This window comes from Xiphophorus couchianus, chromosome 22 (assembly GCF_001444195.1).
Source record: "Xiphophorus couchianus chromosome 22, X_couchianus-1.0, whole genome shotgun sequence".
In the NCBI taxonomy this organism is placed as follows: Eukaryota; Metazoa; Chordata; class Actinopteri; order Cyprinodontiformes; family Poeciliidae; genus Xiphophorus; species Xiphophorus couchianus.
Window position 1 is genome coordinate 2,662,980 of NC_040249.1, and position 19,239 is coordinate 2,682,218.

The 19,239-nt window shown below is 39.5% G+C and overlaps 1 protein-coding gene across 3 annotated transcripts in view; it reads left to right on the forward strand.

Moving 5' to 3' along the window:
* The first annotated feature begins 9,460 nt into the window (after nt 1-9,460).
* The window catches only part of abch1 (ATP-binding cassette, sub-family H, member 1), a 37,264-nt gene continuing 27,485 nt past the window's right edge, over nt 9,461-19,239 (forward strand). The window contains exons 1-4 of one of the 3 annotated variants that reach the window (XM_028007481.1): nt 9,461-9,672; nt 13,699-13,847; nt 16,269-16,428; nt 18,124-18,278. In XM_028007481.1, coding sequence (XP_027863282.1) covers nt 9,595-9,672; nt 13,699-13,847; nt 16,269-16,428; nt 18,124-18,278 — 542 coding nt within the window. In that variant the 5' untranslated portion in view covers nt 9,461-9,594. Of the gene's footprint in view, nt 9,673-10,068; nt 10,237-10,716; nt 10,895-13,698; nt 13,848-16,268; nt 16,429-18,123; nt 18,279-19,239 lie in introns of those variants that run through there. The other 2 variants (XM_028007482.1, XM_028007483.1) reach the window with 2 other exon arrangements.

Consider the following 19,239-nt stretch of genomic DNA (forward strand, 5'->3'; position numbering starts at 1 on the left):
CATAAGTCTAAAGTTATGGCCTTAATGTCTTATATCCATTGAAGAACAAGTTGGCCTTAGTTATGTTAATCACAGCTCTTATATTTTGTTGTGGTGGGATTCTGATCTCATATATTCTATGTAGTTTTCATTCTTCTTGTGGGACTTTACTGTTATCCAAACCTTTGGTAGCTAGCTAAGAAGGGTAAAACTAGATAGGTTTTTTCATAGGTAAGTGCAGATTTTTTTGCCATTTGGCTGGATGGTGTTCGACGGTGTTCGTCGTAGCCAGTGGCTCATTTCTCTTTGTTATTTAAGTCCTAAATCCCTTTCGTAATGGTCTTACAAAGTCTTAAATTTGACTTGGTGAAAACTTCAGAAATCCCGAAAAGCTGTTTTGATCAATAGTGTGTTTTTTTGTGTTTTTTTTTTACAGAAATGATTTATCTTGAAGCTTTTCAGATCGTCAAACAAACGTTGAAATCAGAAAAACATAACCTGACCAAATACAAAAACATATCCAAACCAATCTGCCCTGACTAGTGTCTTTTAAAACCTCATAACTCGGGCGTTATTTGTTTGTGATAACTGGTAATAAGTTGTGTTGCTAAGGAGAGATTTCGGGCCACACTCGATTGAGCAGAGGGTTTAAAGATAAGTGCAAACTTTGAGTAGGCCACTTCAAAAAAACCTACCGTATTTTCTGCACTATAAGGCGCACCTAAAAACCTTCAATTTTCTCAAAAGCCGAGAGTGCGCCTTATAATCCGGTGCTCCTTATATATGGACCAATATTGAGCCGCAACAGGTCTCGCAACTACGGTAAGCAGCCGCCGACTTCATTTTCCCCCGTAGAAGAAGAAGCGCGCGGTGCACGCTGGGTTTTGTGTAAAGACCCCAAAATGGCTCCTATTAAGAGACACGCTTACGACGCAGAGTTTAAGCTCAAGGCGATCAGTGACGCAGTAGAACACGGGGATAGAGCAGCAGCGAGAGAATTTAGCATGAATGAATCAAAGGTGCGGAAGTGGATATATATTGTGATTGCACTAACGTTTGATTTACCGTAACAATATCAGACTGTTTTTTACGTGTTTATTGGATCGAGGAAAAGTTCCCCTCCACTATATGTTATACCTTGCTGTTGTTAAAAGATAAACTGTGTCACGAAAATACCACGTCACTTACTTTACCTCGGGGAAAATAATCAAACAGCTGTTTATTCATTTTGGGAATGAACGGAGTTTTCAGAACGCTTGTTTGTAATCTATTAATAAAGTTTGACTGACCTATCTGACTATTTTGTTGACATTCCCTTTAGCACAGTTCCATCTAATGGATGCATAACGTAACCCCAGCCTCTACTGTAACGTCTATTCTATGCGCCTTATAATGCGGTGCGCCTTATATATGAAAAAAGTTTTAAAATAGGCCATTCATTGAAGGTGCGCCTTATAGTGCGGAAAATACCATATTACAAAGAGTGCGCTGAGTCAAACTGTATCATCGTTATTGGTTTATTAAGGACCAACAAACTCCCAGCGTGGGCTTTATTATAACAATCAGCGTCACCTGGACTACCCAAGCCTGACGCTCTTTTATGATGTCATCACAGGTGGCCATTTGTAGTTTTTAACCATGCGTAACATTAACGCCACAATTCTCTGTATTCTATTTTAGTTTGGAGTTTTAGGACAGACATTTTAGGCTTTTCCCCCTCCCAAATAAAGTTCTTTATCATTTTGTCCAGGGTTTTAAATATAGAGTGTTACAAAGAACATAAGATTGTCGTTGTTAATTTTATTGCTGAGTGCTTTTACACGGACATGCCGGGTAAACTGTAAATAAAGTGAAAACAAAACATCAATGCTTAGTATCGCAATAAACACAAACTTAAACATAGATTTAGGAGCTAGGCTTGACTTAACTAACTGGTTATAAGGCAAAGTTTACTCTTAGAACACTTCGTAATGTAATAAACATCGGCATTAAATTATCACCATGTAGCAAAACACAGCTAGCATTTTAGCATTTGGCTATATCAAATTATATATTTATTTAGCGATGTTCTCCACCAGAGCCAAAGCGCTGTGACACAATTACGTTGTGCCGCGTAATGCTGCTGCTTATGTACGTGTGATTGTATACACACCTTGATCACCTTAAAGTAATCAAACCTGTCTGGAGTTAATCTGTTAATCCAACCCCGTTTTCTTTTTTTAGTGAGAATGAAATGACCCCATAGATGCATTTCATGCGCTTCGATGCACGGACCAATGCGTTGCACCTTTATGAGACAAAAACTGAGGTAAAGTACTATTTACATTCGAGTGAAGTTTTCACATCCGTTTATTTTTATTTTCTTTATTTTGTCTGCGTGTTATGTTGTTGTTTGGTTTGATGCTTCATGGTCTAAATAACAATGAATGAATAACAATTAATTTTTATAAAATATGGCACCGCACATGCATGAGGCCCCAGAACGACTGTGGCAGTTACTATGCTGCCTAGAAAAATAATAAAGTCAGGTTTTCAACAAAAAGAGAGAGAAAAAGACATGAGAGTCAATTTGTAGCACAGTTTTTTTCCAAGAGTGGTGGGTAGACTCTGTGAGACTATCAATCATTTAGCATAGTTAGCTTAGCTACAGACTGTTGTTTGCCTCCATTTCACAGGCATTTAATGAACGAAGGAAAAGAAATTCCAAGATATTCACATATTTAACTTGTCCCTGTACCTTTTACCACATTAACAGGCGAGTCAGTCAGCAGCAGCTCCAATCCCAACATAACCTTTGACCCCTGTCCCAGTAAAAAAAACAGGTGAGCAACACTGTGTTCATTTACAAGCTAGTTAGCATCATTCCATGGAATCTAGGATTTTTCTGTGTCTTTGCTCTTTTTACAATTATCAATATTTTTACTACTGACAGAAATTCAAACATTCTTAATAAAATGATTATAAAAAACAGCCTCCTTTCTGCTCTGCAGCCAGTCCACAGTGTTAGCTTGGCATTTTTTTAACATATTTGTTGAAACTATCATTATGTTGCGAAATTATGGCATGGAGATAATATGTGAAAAATTTATTTCCTCTTCCTTCTCCCAGTGCTATCTAGAAACAACCAATCAGAGGCATCCATCCATCCAGCCCGCCTCACGGTAGATGCTGCGCCGATCCGCCTGTCGATCTCCTGTTCCCTTCTTCCCTCATTCGTGAACAAGATCCCGGAGTTCACTGCCCCAAGTGAACTCCTCCACTTGGGGCAGGACAACCCCCCCGACCCGGAGAAGGCACTCTACCTTTTTCCGGCTCAAGACCATGGCCCCATATAATTGGAGCACACCCTCTGGTCCCCCTTTTTGAATAGGGGGACCACCACCCCAATCTGCCAATCCAAAGGAACTGCCGCCGATGTCCATGCGATATTGCAGAGTCGCGTCAGCCAACACAACCCTACAACATCCAGAACCTTAAGGAACTCTGGGCGGTTCTCATCCACCCCCGGGGCCATGCCACTGAGGAGCTTTTTAACCACCTCGGCGACCTCGTCCCTAGAGATTGGAGAGCCCAACCCAGAGTCCCCAGGCTCAGCTTCCTTAATGGAAGGCATGTTGGTGAGACCCTCCAGGTCTCTCTGTCATTGCCCACCTGAGACAATGACGTGCTCAATGACGTCACTGTGATCGCCCAGAGGCAGTCAAACATAAACAACCACATCCTTTTACATTTTTGCTCTTCCAAATGAACTAATTTGAAGAGGCGGTAGATAAACAATTTTTCGGGGTTTCTTCATAGACTTTGGGTCTGAGTCCTCAGATTTCAGTTTGATATTTTTTGACTCAATGGGTGGAAATCTGTTTTTCTTTGATAATGAGATCTCTTTAAGCTTATTCTTCAACTCTTCGTTGGTGGCATCTTGCAGTTTTATTCTTGCTACATATGCACTAATCTCGGCTTCTTGGGCTTTTATCTGTCTTCTGAGAGCTTTAAATTTGGTCTGACTCACATGCACTTCATGCAATGCATCTTCCGGCAGATAGTCTAACTTAGATTTGAGATTCTTCACCACATGATGCAGCTTCTGCTCCTCAAGCTTGAGATCCTTAATTTTTGTCTCTTTCTCTTCCAGTTTTTTGGACAATCTGCGGTTCTCAATCCGATACATTTTTAGTTTTTCTGTTTTCCTGTCGGTGTCTGGGAGAAGTATAATATCTCCTCTCTCTTCATCTAGCCCTAACCTTTGCACCTTAGAATAAGTTGCTCTAACCACTTTAAATTTCTGAGCATTCTCATGGTGTCGCAGAACTTCCTTAGTTAGCTCTATAATCTTATAATCCTGTTCGCGAATTAAATCAGCCTGTATTCCAATTTTTCTCTCATTAGAGTAAAGTGCTTCTGTGGCTCTTCTGTTTTTTGTCACAGCGTCTTCTCTCTGCATCTTCAGTTTCGTAAAATCCTCTTGTGTACGCTGGAGGTCTTTTTCAAATTTTATTTTTCTTTCCTTTGCGATCTGAATCGTTTCAGCCATCCTTATCTTCATCTGCTCCACTTGATTCTTCAGAAACTGATTCTCTTGCTGGGACTTTTCCAGGAGTGTCTGGGTTTCAACAACCTCTTTCTCAAGACTCGCTGTAGAAATTTCCAGTTTGTGGGTTTTTTTCTGCAGGATTGCTCTTTCTGTGTGTGCATTTTCAAATTTCTCCTGGAGGTTTTGGTATTGCAAATCTTGTTTTGACAACTTCATCTCAAAATCGTACAAAGACTTGTGTAGTGACCTGACTTCTTTTCTTAAACTCAAATTTTCTTCATCCATGTACTTTACCCGCTTCAGTGATGATTCTTCATTCTGTCGATTTCTTTTCGCCTCAAGTTCTATTTCTTGGGTAACTTTGTGTTGTTTCTGAATCTCTTCTTTTAGAGCATCGATTGCCTTTTGCTTTGCATCCAAATCGAGCTTAAGATTGCCAATCGTTTTCAATTTCGTTCTCATAAGATCTAACTGCTTTTTAAGGTCGACTTTAAGGGCCTCTGATTCTTTTCTAAATGTGGTTGCTTTCTGGTTAGACATGTCTAGCTGTACTTTCACTCTTTGGTTTTCATCTGTAAGCTCCCTCACCTGTTTTTCTGCGGCCACCGCTCGTTCTTTGAACCCCTTCAGTGTTGCTACTGTATCATCCAGATGGTACCCCCGTGTGGTTTCAGTCCTGAGAGCATATGTCTTCTCTGCAAGACATCGTTCCGTGTATTTTACCTGACTTTCAAGTTCCTGAATTCTAGTTTCACTTTCCTGAAGTTTAGTCAAAATCCCTTTATGATTGCTAGAAAGTTTAAAATGTTTAGCCTCTAACTGTTTAAATTCCTTCTTCTGCTTACAAACATTGTCCAGCTGTGTCTGTAAGTTTTTCTCAATACTTTGAATTCTCTCTCTGGACACAGAACTTTCTCTTCGCTTGATCTCTTCCAGTATGGAAGGCCGCGTTGTCTCTCTAGCTCTTCCACAATCATTTTTCAGGGCTTTCTTATGGGACCGTGGATCATTCTCAGTTAATTGATCCGACCTGGCCTTGGTCCGCGAATCTTGCGATGAACGTTTCATTGGATACCAATCGCTTTACGTTTCCTACTCACAGAATGTAACCTTACCTTGGAACTCTTGGAACACAATGACTGTGACCGGGACTTTGACAGAGTCAAAGCCTCTCACTATAACATCACTATGTCATGATCTTTGTGCTCATGACATCACAGCAGTACCTTAAACAACGAGAGTATATCTCACTTGAAAAGTCCATAAAAAAATAAAAGAAAACCCTGACTAAAGTCCACTTGGCCTGATTTGACCCCAAATGCAGGAAGCCCAACCAAACACTGTGCACAGCAAAAAGCCCAGTGTTGATTTAACTCCCACAGAGGTGATTTTTATGGAGCCCTCTGGGGGACATGGGGAGATAAATGTTCTTTTACGTTTCCTCGCAGTACTGTACTGATCAGTTAATGCGGCATAATTGAATACTGTAAGCCTTTCTTACGATGGCCGCCGTACTTTCTGCTTTAATATAAGGTTATCATCAGGTTTTTCCATGAATGTTAGTATCTCTTTGTGAAATATCTGAAGTTTTATATCTTTTTCTTTAGGATAGAAAGGCACCTCAAACCTATGATATAAACAGAAACTTTCCATAAGTAGGAAAGAAATAAAAATACATCCTAATTTGGACTATTTCTGAGTTATTAAGTCATCTGACAGTTTTGATTGTGTCTCTGTTGTGTTCATAGTCTGAATGGTTTAAAGAGCCGTTTTCATGTTCAGTTCCATCTCAACCTTAACAGAAATAAACAAGCAGTGAATAAATCGACTTTCAATCAGTTTTTTGCAGCAGAGTTAATAATAATAAACATGTTTTCACTGAGGCTCTGTAAGAGCCATATGAATGAAATAAGTAATTATTGATATGACAGGAGCAGCGACTTTGACACCTGGGTGGTGGGTGTGTCGATGTGGGCGTGACGTCACCAAGTATGAATGGGAAGGTCACTGGCCTGCTGGCTTTGTGTGTATGAGGAAGCGGTGAGCGGGGCGGTCAGTCCTTGCAAAGTTTGGAGTATGATGATCAAAATGGAATAAATCGATAATTGTGACAGAACAAAGAAATGGTTTGGAGTTGATTGATACACGGACAGATGAGATTCCCATTGGTTTGTCGTGTTTTATAATAATAAAACATGTTTATTATTATTATTACGTCTTTGGTGCAAAAAACTGATTGAAAGTCGATTTATTACATGCTGTGATTGAAGCTAAAAGTGCATCTAAATACAGACTTGAAGGGCTGGATACTTGTGCAATCACTTGTTTAATGTTACATGTCATTTGGACATTTATTAAAATATTTCTTAGTTAAAAAAAAAGTCAAATTAGCTGAATTTTGTTGATCAGGACGGATTTGTAAAGGCAATGAATAGAGCATCAAGGGAATGAATACATTTTATCGGTCAGATGGCACAAAGCTCCAACACTGCTTCAGCAATACAGCAAATCTTTAACTTATAAAAATATCATTTTTAAATAATTTTGTAGATTTTTATTGCTTCTGGGTTTATTGCGTTGTTTAAGAACACGAACGCATTTTGTTCTAATCGTAGCAATAAAGCCATTTTTTAAAAAATGTGATGGCAACTGTCTGCCAGCAGAGGGCAGCTCGTTATTGATTTATTAAGGACCAACAAACTCCCAGCGTGGGCTTCATTATAACAATCAGCGTCACCCGGACTACCCAAGCCTGACGCTCTTTTATGATGTCATCACAGGTGGCCATTTGTAGTTTTTAACCATGCGTAACATTAACGCCACAATTCTCTGTATTCTATTTTAGTTTGGAGTTTTAGGACAGACATTTTAGGCTTTTCCCCCTCCCAAATAAAGTTCTTTATCATTTTGTCCAGGGTTTTAAATATAGAGTGTTACAAAGAACATAAGATTGTCGTTGTTAATTTTATTGCTGAGTGCTTTTACACGGACATGCCGGGTAAACTGTAAATAAAGTGAAAACAAAACGTCAATGCTTAGTATCGCAATATTCAATAAACACAAATTTAAACATAGATTTAGGAGCTAGTCTTGACTTGACTAACTGGTTATAAGGCAAAGTTTAGTCTTAGAACACTTCGTAATGTAATAAACATCGGCATTCAAATATCACCGTGTAGCAAAACACATTTTAGCATTTGGCTATATCAAATTATATATTTATTTGGCGATGTTCTCCACCAGAGCCAAAGCGCTGTGACACAATTACGTTGTGCTGCGTAATGCTGCTGCTTATGTACGTGTGATTGTATACTGTACACTGGGTTAAAGTGATGCTAACTTCCGCCTGCAGGTGGCAGCACTTCTTACTTTACTATACACAGCTGCCTCAGCTTTTACGTCAAGTTGTCGTCCGAGATCGCGACGGAGAGTCGCATATTTATTGAAAATCTTTCTAAATTAACACCACAAAATCTGTGACTTTGACTACAACAAATTACTGAAAAAAATAAAAAATCCTGGAGCGGTTGGTCAATGTAAAAATGTGCTCAATTTTAAGGAGTACTTTAAGAAGTAGCAGTTATTTATAAATATTTTAACAGTCTTTTAATGGGTTGTATCGATGCCTTCTGACACAACCAGCCCTTTGAGAACATTCGTGATCCAAATGTGGCCCAAACATACAATGAGTTTTGACGCACCCGGTGTAGGACATGCCAAGCTGATCGTCGCTGGCTCTTTTACTTCTGTTGAACACTCAACACGTGTGTAAATACACAATATTGAACAACATTATTATTAAATGCAAAGCGTTATGTTGCCACCCGTGTGCAATTTTACGATTTTAAAAAGAACATGCACGAGTATATGCATATATGGAGAGAGGCCTATGGCACATGAAGTGGAAGCATTGCGCCCGACGGAGGAGTGTGTGCGGCTGGAGAGAAACGAAGCGTAGATATGGCGGCATTCAAGCCTGATAACACGGCTCAGATGTGTTTTGTTTTGTTTTTTCTTTCTGTTCTGCGCAGGCCCAGTCCCAGAACTGCTGACTCAGCACCTTTTACAGGCACTCTGTACGCATTTTTCCTCTGTGAAGAAGCAACATTTTGGTCTTATCTGAATGAAACATCCCATTCTTTGTTTTATGACATAACTTCAGCTTACTCCTCACATGCCCGCTGGTTTTTCCACTAATGTCCTCTAACAAACCTTTGAAGCCTTCACAGAACAGATGGAATTTACACTGAGATTAAGTTGGCTGCACTTTTCTTCACAAGAATCGGCATAAGGGGGGAAATAAAAGCAAACCCATGCCGCACTTTTCTGATTTTTATTTGTAACGCGTTTTGAAAATCTGTTCCCATTCGACATCAAAATGATGTCCTACTTTTGTTGCTGTATTGAAAAAAAAACCTAACAAAATACCCACCCATTGTTGCTAGGAAACGGTAAAAAAACAAAACAAAAAAACACATCATGTGACCAAATAGTTAGGAGGAAGGCATTAGTCAATGAAATTTGTAAAGGTAAGAACCATGGGTAAAATTGTTTGGCTTTTATTACTTAAAAAACACCTTTCAATCTTGAAAGTGAATTTAGTAAATCATAAAAAAAAAATGTGTTTAGACCACAATATATATATTTAAATTTGTTCCATGTATCAATTATGCTATATGAGCTACGACATGAGGTCAGAAACGAAGATAGAAGAGTCGCATTTGTGGGCACAAATAAAGTAGCTTTGCTGCGGGGTCAGTTTCGCCCACAGCTAAGTTTGACCCCAGTCTCCCATAGAAGTTTGCCAAAAATGTTCAGGTCAGACGGGAAATTTTACTGTCATAGTCTCCTCTACGGCAACTCTGTCATATAGAGATATGCACTATGTGATCATTCGTGAGTGAAAATGCCAAATGACCTTCCTAAATATGTTCCAGTTATTAGAAAGCAGTTGGACCTCCCGCAGCCCATCCGTGCCTCTCCTTGTTGTCGCCCCTCTGTGGCGCTCTCTGCTGCACAGATCCAGCTCCCTCCTCCTCCTGCTCTTCTTCTTCCTCCTCCTCCTCCTCCTCGCTGCGGCTGCCATGGCTGCGGAGGCTTCCGGCCGGAAAGATGCGACCATCACCGGCCCAGCATACTCCACCGAGATGCGGGAGCAGCTGGTAAGTTGCTTTTGATTTTTTTAAAAAGAAGAAATGCACACACACACACAAAAAAAATGCTTTCGGTGCGCATCGAGGCTCTCCTCCGTCTATAGAGCGGGCCTTGATGCGCCGCTGCACCGGGATGGAGTTCAACTCTGCTGGATGCACGCAACCAGAAGCAGCCGTGTCATGTTTTGGCGTTTTCTCTCATGCGATGACAAACTTTATGTCAAATACTAAAGGGTTAGTATTTGGGTTAAAGGGTTAGGGAATAGGGTTTATGCGCAAAGGGAGCAAGGATGCGCCTTATCGCAGGTGGTGTTGGATGGAGGCGGAGGGGGGGGAGAGAGAGACATCAGTGGCTCACATCCTGCGTGACGCGCTGCTATGTCAGGGGGGAGAAGTGAAAGTGGAGGGTCGGCCCGAAGCGTAGCTTATAAATACTCTGCGATTGGCCGGCCTCGGAGCAGTCGGTTCTCTTTTACTGGCCGCGACTTTCCGCTTTTTTAAAGAGTCTACGCAGGAGAGCTCGTTTTCTTTCACCCGGCGATGACGCAAGTCCCAAGCAACTTGGCAGGAGAGGTAGGAATTCTTCCTGATCACCCCAGCGGGGCGAGCGGTGAACGAGAGCAGACCTGTTGGGTTCACTTAGGTCAGTATCAGAGGGAGGAAGTGGATTCTCACCGTGCAGAGAACCAGTCCAGTGTTTCCATTAATTACAGCCCGTCTTCCGATTGGAGCAGAGACATCTGGATTCGGATCAAAATCGGAAATTAGGAGCTAAAAAAAAAAGTCATCTTCATCATTATTATTTTTATTATTATTTTCAAATCGGTGCTTTGGAAGGCAGCTGCTGAACGGTGAAGAGCAAAATGTGTTCTTGTATTTGATACCTTGTAAGGACCGTTCACCTGACACACACCAAGCCGAGGGGACCTATTGGTCCTTATGGGACACAAAGCATGGACCCCATAAAATGAAGCGTTGTTTTTGGGTTAAGGGTTAGATTTAGCTCTCTCTCTCTCTCTCTCTCTCTCTGTGTGTGTGTTGTGTGCTATTCTAACGGAGTATTTATTAAAGAAGGAAGCATGCCTTTCTCCACCTGCTGGCTCGTGAACTAAAACCTGTTCTACAACTTAGTTGAGATGTTTGTGTCAAGTGACATTCACATGCACAGTCAGGAGTCAGTTGCTCTGCAGCCTCTGGACCGTTCACTTTCTACCCACATCTTCTCTCCTGGGTGAGTCTTATTGCTGGAATTCTCCATCAAATCTTCATCAGCAATGCAATGTCAACATTTCCTACACAGTTTAGTTTCTATGTAAAAGTAGGGCTCCTCTTAAGCAGAGCAGAAGTGTATTAAGGGTGAAATATTTAGACTACAGTAGCAAAGGGTAGACCGAGCAAATGCTCCAGATTATGCAATGCAATCCCTCTAATCTCCCTGCTGGAAAATGAGAGATTCCGGATTAAAGGAGGAAGTTAGTTTGGGGGGAAACCGCAAAAGAAATGCTGTGATTACAGCTTACTGGGTTCCTGGTTGGTTTTGGAACCACATAATTTGTGTCCTGATGGCTGGAAGGCGGTGATGCAAGCATATCGCGAGGAATGTCCGAGTACGTTCCCGTAGGTGCTTTGCGACGTGACGCTTCTCTGGTGCTTTTCAGGGTGAGGGGCAACGTAGTTTGGGTTCCTGCTGACAAATTCTGAAAGAATGGACCTGGATCTCACCCTAAGTGATTTGGTGGCCGCGTCGTGAAGTAGAGGTCAAACAAACAAGGTTCGTTTTTTTCCCCAGCAGATTGCATCAAGGTGCAATCCGCTGGATTCTGTAGGAATGAAACTCAAATAAGGTGTCTGAGTGACTTGCACCGCTTGAATCCATACTTCTTTTGTCCTTTCGGCAGTGAAAGTTCATACGTTTAAAGCACGTTATTTCAGACAAAGATTTGTCTGAGAGTATGAATAAAACTTTGAAAATATTGAGGGGGGGGGGGATTATATCATTAACAGTGAATAAACTGTGAATTTTAATACAAGTTTATTCTGTGAATACACCTGTGTAACGGTTAGATACGCCTATGAAGCAAAATAAAAACTGCACCAAAAACAAGGTAATAATTGGTGCATTTATAGAATGAAAACTCTGGGACGTGTTAATTTTGTCAAATTTAACGATCAGGAAGAAAAACAACAATATATTTCTGTATTTGTCTTGCTGATCCAATCAAAGAAAATCAAGGGAAAATTGTCTAATTGTTCATCAGCTCCAAAAAACAAAACAAAAAAACTTTCTAACTTTCACATAAAAAATTAAATGTTTTTCTAAGCGATTTAAATGTTCCACTAGGTTTTGCATTCTTAGCAGTTAAAATGATGAATAAATCTCTGGGAAAAGAAAAGGTTCCAGAAACAGATGGCTTGTTCGCCTTCAGACACCTGCTTGACCAGACTGAGGAAACTGAAGAAAGGAAAGTTACAAATTACAGCATTAATTTTGTTCCATCCAGGCCAATTCACCACATATAGGCAAGTTTATTCCTTTAGACACAACTCGGATCTGAGCAATCCTGTCGGTGTAAGACAAATAACCACGCTGACCTTATTGCAGCATTTCCAAAGCACAACTCCTCTCCGACACTATTAGTACAAATTGTAACCACAGAAGAAGTCCAAGCAGACTTTTGACCGAGTGCAGACTGTACAAAATCTGATCAGACTGCTACCTCAATTCAGCTGATATAAAAAAAATGGATTGTTCTTTGTTTAAGTGGCTTATTTTTCTGATGATTTTCCCACTTGACTGTCGATTTGGACAAAGTTTAAACCTGTTTGCCAATTTAAAAACTGTCTTTCTAAAAACTTCATACTGGAATTCTACAGGAATCTAATGAAAAGAAGGACAGGTTTGATTACAGAGTACAAAATGATTGGTGAAAACATCTTTGTCTGTGCCTTTGATAGTACAACAGTCATGAATCTGCATCTAGAAGACACCGCAGAGTGAACTCAGTGGACTCTGGGGGTCATAAGTTTACCAACCCATCATTCACTTCCTGTAGACCCAGTTAATGGAGCCATTCAAGCCACGAAACAAACCTAACATTTATTCAGTCAACAGCATGCTGGTTTGTTGCTCTTTACTTCATAATAAATGATGGAAAATATGCTTGAAGGAGTTTCTCAAAATGAATAATTTCAGGATTGAGCCTCTTTGTGAAATAAGTGAAATTAGCTTCTTTTTAAGCAGCAGCAAAACACTTCTATAAATATTTGCCAAGATACACAAAAATGCATGTTGTAACTTGAGCAACAAGTGGGCATTTCCACAAAATAAATTTGTCGAGTACGGAAATATTTTTGCTTTTTCATACAAAGCAACAATGAAACCGATTTACGTTTGGCAAACAATGTTCCTGGAACCAAAATATGCCAAAACAAAATGTGCTCCTGTGGCATTTTTTCCTCCGTCTTAAACGTAAGATTTGTAAATATGCACACAAAGACAAACATGAAGCAATTCAAGGAATGCTGGTGGACTGTGGGAGATTTTATATTTTCTGTCTTAGCAACGGACTTTCACAAAGCCAGGTCAGTAGCTCAAACAAATAAAAAATGTAAAAAATGAAACCTAGTGTATGTTTTGGGTAGCTTCATTAGTCATAAGTATTGTGCTGATACACATGTATAAACACTATACATGGGTATATTTTGTTTTTTACATTATTGTAAAAAGCAAAACAAACCTTAGTTCTTTTTTTAGAAGTTGAATTATTTAGTCAATAATTTGCTATTATAAATCTTATCTATATAGTAGATTGCATCTGCAGTGGAAAATGCCAACAATGTATTGCTCTAAATTGGCTGCAGTTTGAGGTATTTTGCAGAGATAAAGCCGCACATTCAAGTCTCAATCTTATCACAGATTGAGACACAGATTGTAAGGTGCAAATGTTTGATGAGGAGCTGATAGAGTAAAGGACAAGTGATCCGTAGCGTGAACTTTCACTGATGTCCTTTAATAAACTGTCCGCTCTCTTCCAGATGACAGAGGGAAACATGAAAAAAGACGTGGAAGCGTCTCTGCCTGCCACACCGGACAACGTTGCAATCCGGTGCCGAGATGTATGCCGGTCGTACGGAAAGCTAAAGGTCCTGACCAACCTTAACCTGACCGTACCACAGGGACAGATGTGAGTACTGTCACGTTTAAGGGGGTTTTCACACCTGGCCGTCCATTAGACTCTGTTCGATTGGGAACCAAAATTACAATATTTGTTACATTTTTAGTTGGAGAGGTTCGCTTTCACTCTGCACCGATTTTCAAGAATTTAGGTCAGTATAGAAAAAAGTCACATGTAGCACTTTGGCTGGTTTTTGTGGAAAAAAGAAAATTGCACCCCTCCTAAGTGCTAATGGAGTTAGCACTTAGGAGTGCTAACTCCTAAGCGCCGCAGTATGTTCTGCGACACCGCAGCTTTCAGCTTCTTGGAAAATTAGCTTCTGGTTTCTGTCCTTTGTCCACTGTCGCCGCTTTTTGTCTTCGTCATTTCTGAGCCCAGTAATACAGTAGAGGATTTACATGTGACTTTTTTCTATACTGACCTAAATTCTTGAAATGACAAAAGTACAGTTCACTCAGAAATATGTTCAGGTTCAGATTACAGGTCACTACTGATTCTGGAGAGAAAAGGACATCATGTCAACAAGGATTCTTATCTATCTACCTCAAACATGCACAAAATAATGAATCAAATTCACTGTACAGAACCATTTAAGTTAAGTGCCTTACAAACATTGCAAGACGTCTTCAGACCGTGCTAAATCATTTAGCACAATAATCACATCTTGCACCATACCTCGCTTGTCTGCTGCATAGAGATAGACCATCTAGACTGTACAACATGCTGCTTAAACCACAGCATGTAGTGCAGGATGACATGGTGTTTCTCAAAAGGATGATGTAAAACACATTCAAAGTGTGTCACAACAGTCATTGGGGTATTGCAAGTATGTGTGCTAGAAGAACAGGCAACTTTGTTCTCCCTCCCAGGGCTGCAAGAAAAGAATGACATTATTTTGTTCTTGCAACCCTGGTTTGAGGGGTTCTTACACGTTTTCCTGGACACATATTCTGTTGAGAACGTTTTGTCTTGCGGTGTCCAACTATCACAATCGAACCCTGCAGTGAGAGGGAACTATGAGGAACCCAGAGTTCTGCACTTTAGTTCATTAGGACTTGTTCTTGTTCTAGCGAGGGTAATAGAACACATTTGCCTCTTCTTGTATAGTATTGATCTTAAGAATATGCGAAATGTGCTGTGATAGCATGTCTTGATTTAATAAAGAATGATAAAAATCAAACCTGACAACTTTTGTTTTCTACTTTAACTATTGTGTAAAAAAAAAAAAAAAACCCAGAATCCGTGTTGTTATAAACTTGTTTATGATGACAATATTTTCATCCATATTGTTGTTAAAACAACATGAAAAATTCTAAGAGCTTGGATTTTCTTAGAGTAGCATCAATTGTAATTAAAGCTAATATTAGGGAATAAATAGGAAGTAGCCTACCTTTTCTTTGAAAACAGGCCCAGGAAGTCTAAACTGCTAGCACATCTTATCATAAACATGTTTTTAAGTTTTAGAAACATTAATGGATCTAAAAGCTAAAACAGTTTTTAATTAAAAAAATTTAAGACTGATTGGAATATGTTTTACCGTAAAAATATACCAATTGAGTCTATTTGCTCTTTAAAACTTTTATTCTAAGCTAAATTATTCACGGCCCTGAATACCGGTAATTTCCATAAACTTTATTTCAAGTTATCTTTTTCAGAGTGTCATATTCTTTTCAATAAAAATAAATGTATAATACACCTTCCATTTTTACTTATAAATATTTCAAGATCGTAAAATCAGGATGAAATTTCACAAGGGTATACTTGCCATTTTCTCCATTTAGCTTAGCTAAGCTATCTTTGTATCTTTACTCTTAAAGTTAAGGTAAATAAGCAAAAATTGTGATATAACTATGATAGACTAGTAAACAATAAGAAAATAGCATGTCTACTAAAAATTCAAGTGACTTATGGCACAACAACAGTTATAAATACTTTTGCTAAATGCTACAACACAAGAAATTACAGTAGTTTGCCTCTTCGCCAAGTTTTTCGGGCTCATAGCTGCACATTATTCATATACCTAAACGAACCAAGCTCTCTAACCGAGACCTATTGGATTATTTTTCATTGTTGTTAAGTATTTTCCGTATTTATGTAGATGGATAAAATAATAATTTTCAGTGGAAATATTCAGAAGCTGAGAATCTGCACTGAAAACTCAGTCACCTAGCAACATTTCTACCACCCCTGACATGGTCCCTCAGGTTCATGATTATGTCTCCACCAAAAGCCTTTAATCAATCTAACATGATCATGTTCAACACAGCTTGCATCCAAACCTGATGAGCCGAGTGATACGTGTGCAACGGAAATTGTTACAGAATGTGCTAGTAGTAGAATTTTGTTTTGTTTTTTACCTTGTTTGTACGTAAAAAAAATCGTCTTTAGTTTCACGCTCACGTGTGAATTGTTTATGATTTTGTTTTGCAGTTATGGCCTTTTGGGTCCCAGTGGATGTGGAAAAACGACACTTTTAAAATGTATGGTAGGAACACTGAAAATATCAAGAGGGCACATCACTGTGTTGGGGAAGCCGCCTGCATTTCCTGGACATGAGGTCCCAGGGAAGATGGTTGGATACATGCCACAGGTAAACCGCAAAACGTCAATACTCAGCTCCCTTACAATCATTCACTCAAAAGTCTCAAATGTTTTGGAACAACAGACACATTAACTCAAAAAACATTCTATGGAAAATAAAACTCTGTTACACTTTGCTGTCACCCTTCGGACAAGGTTTTGATTTTTAGCTTGTTACAAATCCACAGATTTCTCACATAACAGTTTCATAAGTGTAGGAGTGTGGAAGATTTTAGGTGTGACCCAGCTGTAATGTCAGTGTTTTTTACAGAAAACTCTAGAGCCAGCTTTTATGTCAGTGAGCTGCTCTTTAGGACCAAAAATCCCTGCCTCGCGCCGGGGCTCCAGTAATTTAGCCTGTGTTGCTAGGCGATGTGAACCTGCAGTGTGAACTCGTTACTGTCAAACTAGAGTTCAGATCTGGGCAGTTGCATGCATGCTATCTGCCCTCATGTTGCCTTAGGCGTCCTGTTCATCCACACAGTGTGACACATATAGAGAGACAGAACTGACATGTGAAATATGTGGCGCTATGTTACTTTTCTTTGATGCCAAGATATTTCTTTTCTTACAACTCAACAAGAGATGTCACCAATAAATAGTAAACCACATGAATGTCATGTCATAGGGAAATATTTTGTGTTTGTATACTCTAATAATTTGGATGTTTTTGTGTTTTTTTAAGGAAATGCAGTCTTAATCTTAGATTTTTTTTGTATATTTAAATGACATTTAAAGCATGGTTATTGCATTTTTTTCATCTTTGAATGTTCAAATTTGTTCTGGTATAAGTCTTAATGTGTTACTCCTAACTTTTTAGATATCAGGTTCTAGTTAAGGATCAATAGCGGTTAATAACTTACCTGCAGGACATCAGTCTTTTCCACCTTCGTGATCTGCTCTCACGAGAGGCCGTAGATCACAGGTGTCAAACTCAAGGCCCCGGGGCCAAATCTGGCCCGCCACAGCTTTTCATGTGGCCCTCTAGACTCCAAATTACATCAGTAAGTCCCTCCAGTTTTTCACAAATCCTGAAGATCCACACAAAATGAACACATCCCCACCGTGAATTTGTTACGTGAATATTGTTACCAATTCATTGTGGTACAAGTTTAAAGGTCGATCTAAAAGGGTTTGTATAAATGAATCGGCATTCATACAGAAAACAAAATGCAAAAAGAGTTATAAACTGCAGGTAGGATTTTACCTGTTTGTTACTTGAAATCTTTAGTTTTACAGGTCAGACAAACAACCATGGTCACACACAGTCACTGCTAAAGGCATTTCAGAGTGACTAGTTAACCTACCAGGCATATTTTTGGACTGTGGAGGGAGTCGCAGCACCAAGAGAGAACCACACATTCACAAGGAGAATGCTTCATATGCTGGGATTTGAACCCTGACCTTGTTTTTTTACACATCAACTGCCCCACCAAACAGGCCTTTGCCAGAACATCACTTCAAACGTTCTTGTTAAGCACACATTTTTTAGTCGTGCCTTTAACACGTTGAATAAACATAAGTGATTGTACGCTATCATGAAAATTCATGTTTTTGTGCGTTCATAAAAGAATCACGCAACAACATGTGGAAAGACTGATATCCCAAGACATGCGCTGAAGTGGAACCTACAGGGTTTTTATTGCTTCTAGTGTAGGAAAACACACGAAACTAGTTACAACACGGGTATGTTTGTGTTGCACAGGAACTGGCGCTGTACAACGAGTTCACCATTAGCGACACCTTGACTTTCTTTGGACGGATCCATGGCCTGACATCGAAGGAAACCCAAGCGCGCATGAACTTCCTCATTGACTTCCTGCATCTACCTCAGAAAAACAGCCTAGTTCGAAAGCTCAGGTAAAACTCATGAACCACTTTACAGGCACTTTACATTTAGTAACGACTTTAAAGATCCCGCACTCGGATGTGCACCTGGTCGAGGCTAAAAGCATTTTATTGTACGATAGAGCCAGTTAATGATGTTCTGTGGACTTTGAACCTCAAGTTATCTGTATTAGTGAACCCACATAGGCGGACAAACATGATCTCTTCTCCTGAGAGGCTGTAAAGCAACAAAGCAGTCAGAGCTTGTCTGATAAGCGCAACGGGGGAAAGTTCAATTATGCTGCCGTTTTATGACTATTATGTTCACTGCAGTGTTGACAGAACTGAAATCCCTTGTTAGGCTTACTATTACTTAAACTGGGTGGAACTATATTTTATTAAGTTTCACTTTTTCACGTTGTTGTGTTCTGTATAAGCTCTACCACGGTTCTGATGCTGATAAAGTTCTCTTGTTTCTCTTTAATTTGGTGTAAAAATTCGCTTCAGTGTCCTCTGGTGTTATATTTTGAAAAGATGAAGGGGCGAAGCTTCATCTGGAAAACATATACATAAAAAAAGATCAAATCGTGCATTTTATGACTAGTTAGTCTTCATCTTGTTCTTTTTATTATTAAATTTTTTCAGCTCTCCCTGCCACTTTACCTTATTCAGTAATGAAGTCTTATTACGCGGGTGTGAATGCTGTGGCCTAATATAGGAAAGTCCATAATACACACCTCACTAAAATATGTCTGGTATGCACAAACATGTTGCATATGTAGCCTTTACAATGGCGTTTTGTGCATTTAATTATTTTATCATGTCATATTTGATTAAAATGCAATGTTAGATGCATTTTCTCAGTTGTGATTTGCTAAATATTACATACAAAGAGGATGTTTTTAGACGATGTCACCCCTGTGGTTAGCTGTTGTTTACCTCTGTACCACCAGGCAGGTTTGTCTTGACCGTTTTGTTCCGGAAGCTTCCAGCT